The 8,778-nt window shown below is 37.2% G+C and overlaps 1 protein-coding gene across 1 annotated transcript; it reads left to right on the forward strand.

The window, feature by feature from the left end:
- Positions 1-386: 386 nt before the first annotated feature.
- LOC130469604 (serine/arginine-rich SC35-like splicing factor SCL33) lies at positions 387-2,595 on the forward strand. Its single transcript, XM_056838988.1, has 6 exons — positions 387-504; positions 772-838; positions 1,755-1,802; positions 1,961-2,125; positions 2,294-2,368; positions 2,451-2,595. The coding sequence occupies exons 1-6, from the start codon at positions 387-389 to the stop codon at positions 2,593-2,595; spliced, it is 618 nt and encodes a 205-aa protein (XP_056694966.1).
- Positions 2,596-8,778: the final 6,183 nt, after the last annotated feature.

An 8,778-nucleotide genomic window follows, 5' to 3' on the forward strand; every position in this document is an offset into this window, starting at 1 on the left:
TTTTTTAAGCCTTTCCTTTCTTTGGATATCATGAGTATAGTCGTACAATGTAACAATTTTATTTGATTTTTGTACAAATGATATGTTATTGGTGGTAATAGGTGATTTAAAGTGGATTTATTTTTTCAGGGGAGATGAACATAAGTAGAAAAATGTAATGATTAAAAAAAACAAGACTTCATAGGTCGTAAAGTTTTATTGTTTAAACACCTTCTAACACCTGCTTAAAAACAACATAACTTCTAAACTCCATTACACTTCCAACATATATGATGAACGGGCCCAAAAACTAGTCTAGTTGTATATAGTATTTTTATTCCAATGAATTATGTTGTGACTTCACATAATTAAATTATTATGTGAAATTGCTTTATGAATGCAGGAAAATGAGGGAAAGAAGTTACAGTTACAACCCTTCTCTTTCACCACCAAGGGGTTATGGAAGGAGATATAGGAGCCCATCTCCGAGAGGCCGTTACAACAGTGGGAAGGATCTTCCCACAAGTTTATTAGTTCGGAACCTCCGTCATGAATGCAAGTTCGACCATGCAAATATGCAATACTCATCCACTTCCCAAACATAAGCAACCCTTAAGATTGGTTATTTTATAAGGAAATTTATGTCTAGTTATTTTTTCTGCACCTGTAAAAATTGCCCCTTAGGTGACCTTAGCTTTTAGTTTTCTTGTGTTCATAATGATTGCATACCCTTGCCCTATGCATGATTCCATTATTTTTGTAGGATTCTATCTTTATATTTGTTCTTTGTAGAAACTCCTAAACTCCAAGAGGGCCTAAACTTGCCCATCATTCCTAATGCTAGAGTACTATTAACATTGTATGGTGTGGGATGGATACTTTATAGAAAAAATTATTCTTTCTTGAAAGCTTGAGCCATAATTGTGTTCCTTACCCTAGACAAATTGACAAAGCATTATTCGTCTACAGTTGCCTCTAGGTATTTTGCTGTGCAGCCTGTGCTTTAATTAGGACTACCATCTCTTGTTAGAATTGTTAAAACAAGATTTTTCTTTGGTGATACTTTTTGTCTCTGACCTATACCAATGGATGTTTTCTATCATCATACTTTGTCTCTTTTTAGTTGGGTGTTTGAACGGATTTCTGTTGTACATACCTAGTATTTGTTTAAGATAATTGAAATTTGTAAACCCAGACCTCAAAAACCCAACAAGGTATGGGGTTAAGAAATGCAGAGGGAGGTAGGTATAGTTCATTCCAAACTTTGATGTACCAAATTCATCATTATCATTATCATTACCCCATTGCCTCAAAGAGGCTCCCGCAAGAAGCGGGGTAAGGGGGGTCTACCCCTGCAATTGCAGAGAGGTTGTTTCCAATTGACCCAAAAGCGATAACGGGACGACAAAGGGATGAACATCTTCTACATCATGGAAAGGAAGCGAAGAGGTTTTAAGAGTCATTTTGATTTAGTCCATTACATCCCACAGCCAAAAGAACAAATGACTCTTTGGCTCCATCGGGGAAATGGACACAACCCGATCCCCCCTTAAAGAATAAAATTCATTCCCGGAAAAAAACCAAATACGTGTACTTAAGAATCAAGTTCCAACCTCATACAACCATTCCAAATCCATACCATTTTGCAAAACCAAACACCCCTAGTTATGCAACTAAAATGTTGAGTTATTTGCTACAGAGTTGGCAGTTATTCTCTCTGTGTAATTATATTCTTCAATTGTGTTGCTTATTGAGCATATTTTTTACCGTTGCAGGCCTGAAGATAATGATTTCTTTGTGAAGAAGACATTGAAGTCTACTTTGTAGCTATCTCCAAGGTAAGCCACCAATGGAGCTCTTTGTTTTATCAATTGTTTTGGTTGGAGAATGAATGTGGTTGGTCTTAACATTATTTTGAAATATTCATGCATTTGAACATTATGTAACATTGGAACATACTCAATATGTATGGGTTATGTAGGGATCCTCGTGGTTTTGGGTTTGTCCAATTTGTGGATCCAAATGATGTCGCAGATGCTAAATACGAAATGGATGGTTATATCCTCTTTGGACGGGAGCTGACTGTTGTATTTGCCGAGGAAAACAGGAAAAAGCCCTCAGAAATGAGGCTAAGGGAGCGCGTAAGGTGAGGCATTCATTGTTGGGAGTTTGTATCAAATTTTCATCTCTACCTATCTTATCTTGTCTCATATTTGATAAAGTAATTTAAAGATTCATTTATCTTAAATGGAAAGTATAATTTTTATTTGTATAAATAATTCAGATCTCTCGTTACTTGTGTATGTGCTATTAGGAGTCAGTCATATGATCGTAGGCGATCCTCTTCAAGATATTCTGATGATTACTCTCCAAGGGGGCGTTATTCACGGTATGTTCATCTTTACTTTACCTTTTTCTTTGAAGAACATTTGATGTATAGCTTATAGGTGCATTTACCCACTTTTTGTTAGGTCGATTTCACCAAGGGATAGGGCATATGGAGGATGCTCATATAGATCTCCCTCTCACTCGAGATCTTCATATGGCTCAAGGAGTCGGACTAGAAGCCCATACAGTAGCCGTAGCCAAAGCGGCTCCCCTGGATACTCTAGGTGACATTATTTAAGATGCAAAGGAGCAGAGTCGCATAGATCTTGTGTAAAATATCTCTTTGATGTCCGTCATTTTTCTTTTCTTTTCTTTTCTTGGACGGAGGATGAAGCTGCCTTTTTATTTTTAGACTGAAATTTTTCTTTGCTGCAATGTTTGCCTCACCCCTCATGGTAAGAATATTAACCCAAACGACTTAACCGTCTGTCTCAGTATAGAATATCTTTAGAAATGCAACATTTTGCAATGAAGTATCTAGTTATCTAAGTATATTATTAAAGTAGGGTGATGACGAATGTGAAGCCTCTAAACCCCAATTCATCAACTCTCATTAACCGTAATATTAGGAAATTTAGACAATTGAAAAAAATCAAACACACAAATCAGCCCAGTTCTTTCGGACACTGGTTTGGAGATAAGAAAAATCATCACATTCAATAGGAAAGATTATAGGGGAACATGGAAATTTGTTCACCTTCAAATATTATGAAAAATTGAAAAGTTAAAAACATTACAAATTTGGCACATTGAATATTAAATTATTAAATTTTACATCAACAGTGGAAACATATACATTAGTTTACTAATGCCCTGTTCAGCGAAACTGGAGGTAGCGGGTAGCTGTTGAAGTAGTGGGTGACGGTTAACTGTCAAAGTAGCGGGTAACTAGTATGAGTGTATGGTAAAAGTAGCGGTTGAGATGTAAAGTTGATAGAGGGGAAACTAGGTCGTTTACTAGTCTCTCCTAATCAAACAAATTACCTAAACTAACCACTAAACACAAGTAAAGGGGTAAGCAAGGGTCGGAATTCACAAGGACTAAGGTGCGCTAATTTATGCTAATCGAACAACAAGCTAGGTCGAAACGAGGTTTTGGAAAATCACTAATCGAATAAAACTAATTAAACTAAACTAAGAAATCAAAAGTAAGCGGGATTAGGGAATGGGTCAAACAACAACAAATCATGGATTGAACCTAAGAGAGTTGAAAACGGGGAAGATTCACAAGCACTACATGATAAGCGTTGAATTCACAAATAGCTCCAACTATCTCCCGACATGCGAGCAATTTCCCTAAGTATCAAGGATGAACTCCCGTTCTACCCTATCATACCCGGGGTAAATCAAAGTCCTAATTCAACTACATAATCAAGTTTAGGTCTTTAATCCCTTTCCAACCCAACTAGACTACTCCAAGCAATCATGGAACACTTAATTGATCAAGTTAAATGCAACATGTATTGGAAATGCCTAAACATGCAATAATTTAATCATGAAAATCCCTAATTTCCAATCACAAACACCCAAACCAATCAATGTTGAGTTTTCACCCAAACCCTAACCAACAACACTACTCCATAAATATAAAAATAAGAAATTTAACGAATTTAACAACTAAAAACATGATTCTAAACATTAATAACAACTAATCTAAACATGAATCATTAAACTAAACAAAAACCATTAAACTAATTAAACAAATAAATGAAAACAATAAATAAGGAGAGAGAGTAAGAAATTGCTCATTGATTAATTGGTTGATCCTTCAATACAAGTTGTCACCCTTGAATTTCAAAAGCCCCAATTTTTCATTGATTTTCCCTCACTTTCTCTCACCAAAAACTAAGCTAATGAAAAACCCTTGGATTGATGAATCAAAATCGCAGCTAAATCAAGGCCCTTGGATTGCTTCATTGAATCGCAGCCGTTGGTATTCATTAATCCGTACATAAATTTGCGCTCAGCTGTTCGACCAGACTCAATGGAGGTTCGGTCGGACCTTAGACTTGCAGGAACTCTAAATTTTCGGTTCGTTCGAACTCCGTTACGAGTTCGGTCGAACCCGAGTTGTTCTGTTTTTTTGCTTTGCTTTTTGCTCTGTTTTGGACTGTTGTGCCATTTTCATGGCTATTTTGGTTGCGTTTTTGCTGCTGTTGTGAAGGAAATAATGCCCTTGGTCCAAGTATGCATTCAATGATAAGTCTAATATATGCGGTTCAGTATTAATTAACAAGTTAATAATTCAGTGAGATCAAGTGAGCTGAATGCCTAGCTAGAGGCCGCTTCAGTTCAAGTGGAATTAATGATATTAATCCACAGCTTACTCTTGACTGAACCCGTAGGGTCACACAAATAGTACGTAAACGGATCAAGTATTTAATGGCATTAAATACTCCATCTATGGATATTCGGAATCGACGGATCTTAGTTTCAGTGGGAGCTGAGATCGTCACAGGCAAGAAATGAATACTCCGGAAACGATGATATTGCCGGAAACGGAAATATGGATCGTATCGGAAATATAAATAGTATCCAAGTCGTAGATGTTACCGGAAACGGAAACATGGTACGTATCGGAAAATATTATCGGAAATGGAAATATTGCCGGAATCGGAAATATTGCCGGAAACGGAAATATTGTCTGAATCAGAAATATTATCGGAATCGGAAAATAATTCCGGAAACGGAAATATTAAATATTTGTTCGAAACGGAAATTAATTCCGGAATCGGAAATGTTAAATATTGTTCGTATCGGAAATGAATTCCGGAATCGGGAATTTAATCGGAAGCGTATCGTACGAATTAGCATCGGACGAGGCCCGCTAGACGAAGGCCCAGCACGAAGCCAGGCCGTCGCCCAGCGAGCCAACGCGCACCATCGCACGCCAAGCCTCGACCAGGCCCAGCGCAAGGCCAGGCCCAACCAAGGCCTTGGGCGCGCGCGCGAGAGCACAGCAGTGGGCCGAGCGCTGTGCGCCTAGCGTGGGCCGCAAGGCTTGCGCGGGTGTACGGTGCTCGTGCAATGCTTGTGCGGGAATCCTAAAGCAATCGGGATTCGAAGTATGATTAAATCCTAAAACTATTAGAGAATGATTATTTAATTAGAGTCCTAGTAGGGTTATAATTAAATAAATTAGTATCCTAATAGGATTCCAAAACCCTTTCCATAACTCTATAAATAGGTGCCTAGGGTCACATATTTTGAGAGATTATTCAAGTATTCAAAGTGAGTTTTTGAGAGAAAATTCAGACACATTCCTTGACTAAAAATGCCGAAAATCTTTAGTACCTTAAGGGCGATTCTAGTTGGTCAATCTTAAGGCGGATCCGGACGTGCTGTGGACTATCTACGGAGGGACGACACTTGGAGTCCTAAAGACTTGTTCTTGTTCGGTTCGGGCGCAGCTAGGGAAGGCACGCAACAAAGAGTATGCAGCTAAACTATGCTATATGATTATGTGTAAATAATATGTATTCCTGGCTAAATGGTTTTTCCGCATGATTTATGAATTGTCATATGTATCATAACCTAACAGTGGTATCACGAGCCTCTTATTATTTTCATAATCTAAATTGCATGAACATGGTTAAATATTACAAATTTGCAAGAATTAAAAGGGGTGATTAATTTTCGTAATTGTTAATTAATTGCAAATTGCGTTTATTTAATTATACGTACGCAGTTTTTCGGCAGTTTCTTCGTTACTCATCCAAATCGAGTGATTTTTGTGTCAATTACGCATGTAAAAGGCATTCTAAAATTTTGACAAAAATAGTATTTTTCTGCCGAACCTAGAATTCTCAAATTCGAAGCCTAACTATGACTTTTCGAAGGTTTTAGTTTTTCGAATGCAAAATTTCGTAAATTTAAGATGTTAAATTAAATATTTGCGATTCTTGTTGATAAATCTTGAATTTTTGATTGACCTACTGTATATGTTTAACAAGTTTGAATGCCTATCCTTGTTAATTATGCAATCTAATTTGTAATTATGATTAATTTGTTGAAAATTAGAATAATTTAGAATTAATTTGATTTTCATAATTAATTATAATTTAATTAGAAACCTATGATTAAAAACCACCATAAAAATTGTAAATTTATGATAAATTTTAAATTTTTATGACCTAGGCTTGAATCCATGATAATCGGAAATCAATTGAATAATAAATTTTCGATTTTTCGCCCTAAAATTATGAAATTAATATTATTTATTAATTTGTCATTAATTTTAAATATAAAATTTTTAAATTTTATGCGATTCGTTCATAAAACTTGCACGCACAAAGCAATGGACGCTTCGTGTTACCCTTAAGGGGTGTTGTATAGTGCGGGCATGCGACGACGAGCAAGGGAGCTCGTCGCCCATGCGGCACGTATGCAATGAGCAAGGGCATGGTGCACGAGCACAAGGCAGCAGCCCTGCCTTGTGTCGTGGGCTATGAGCTATGGACGAATGGGCATGGGCGAAGGCAAGGCACGGCAGTCGCGTGTGGGCAGCAAGCGAGCTGCGCCACAACGCGCACTGTCTCGCGCAAGCGCGCGCAGCCTCGCGCGCAGCGAGCGCAAGCTCGCGTGCCAGGAGTGCTGCGCCCAGCGTCGATGCCTCGCGCAGCGAGCGATGGCTCGCGTACATCGAGCGCTGGAGCGCGCGCAGCGAGCACCATCTTGTGCGATGGCTTGCGAAGGGTAGAAGCAGCAGCTATGCGACGAGCGCACGCGCACAGCGAGCGATGGCTCGCGTGCATCGAGCGCTGGCGCGCGCGCAGCGAGCACCATCTTGTGCGATGGCTTGCGAAGGGTAGAAGCAGCAGCTATGCGACGAGCGCATGGGCTGCGCGCACATGGCCAGCGATGGCTGTGTGCGTGTGGCCCATGGGCGTGCGATGCGTAGGGTGTTTGCGTTGCGATTAGATCGTTTTGAATGTTTAATTTGAAATTTTCAGTTCACGTAATTTTAATTAATTTTAAAATTAATAATTTAAATTATTTTCTTGGATTTTAATTTTGAATATTGTAATTATAATAAATTTGATTTATTCTAATTATTTTACTAAAATTAAAATCATGAATTAATTTAAATACGACTGAAATTAAATTAAAATTTTTGGATTCAATTATAAATTTATATGAGCTTTAAATTTTAATTAAATTTGTATGTTTCCGGTTAGACTAGAAATACATTTTTATGTTTAAAATTAGTAAAGCATATGAATTTATTGGTTTGAGTGGGAGCCCTTTTTAGTCATAAACTCTTGATTAGGTCTACAAATCCTTAAGGTTAAAACAACTTGATTAGAATTAATAAGGACTGAATAATTGGTAGATTATTGGTACCCTTGATTAATTGCTGCAAATGTTTACGTGATGCATAATGTGTTATACTAACCAGCTATGTGGGCCATTCATGATAATGAATGGGTGAATGGTATATATTGTATATGTACTGTTTTGCAGGTTATGAAGTGACTAGTATGGCCCAAATAGGATAGAAAATATGGTCTGCGTACCATTAATTTGAATGTAATTGGTCTAAAGTACCAAAGTCGTTTTTCAATTCAAATATGGTATGCGTACCATCAAATAGTTGTAATTAGTTTTAATTATAGCTTATCCTATTTGAAGAAAATGGTGCCTCCCACGGAGATTTTCAAGACGGACTTTGAAGTTAAAGCTTCAAGATGAAGTCGGGCCATACTAGATCACATTTATCTTGTGCATGCTTTAAGTTATTTATTGCTTTAAATATGTCTTAATTATGCATAAGATTGTGGCTTGATTATGTTGCATGATTAAGGATTTTAGTTCACTTAAAATCTAACCAACATAGTAAGAGCCTTAAGTTCCAAACTTAAAAATTGAGTTAAAAGGTGCCATGCCAAAATATACACTTGCTTGGATATCCTTTACATCAATCTAGTAATAGTTTTCGCTCAGCGAGGTGTTACTTATTGGTCCTAAAGGGGCAAGGTACACAAATAATTGTGAGTACATGTTAGTTTTGGTGAAACTCAACGATATAAGTAAGGAGTCCTTTTATGTCGTGGCAAAATCGATAGGTTTACCTAATAAGTTCTTAGACGTACCTATCAACCAAGAATAGTTTCTAGACTATTAGCAAAAGGCTTTTGCTTACCTAAGATGTTTTAGGATTAAGTCGACAAACTGTGCTTAGTTCTTCAATGATTTTAGGATCTTGGAATCATTTTATTCACACCTGCCGGAACACATAACTTGAATAAAATGCTTAATAAACATTGAATTATGCATGTATGCTAGAATTTAAGTTTATTAAGAGAAACTGTGAATGGTTATTTATTTGTTTATTCTTTTCAAATTGTAGTTTTTAATATGGCAAACAACAATCAAAACATCATCATGGGTTCTGAGCTTATGGTCAAGCTG

Source organism: Spinacia oleracea, chromosome 3, assembly GCF_020520425.1.
Source record: "Spinacia oleracea cultivar Varoflay chromosome 3, BTI_SOV_V1, whole genome shotgun sequence".
NCBI classification, from domain to species: Eukaryota; Viridiplantae; Streptophyta; class Magnoliopsida; order Caryophyllales; family Amaranthaceae; genus Spinacia; species Spinacia oleracea.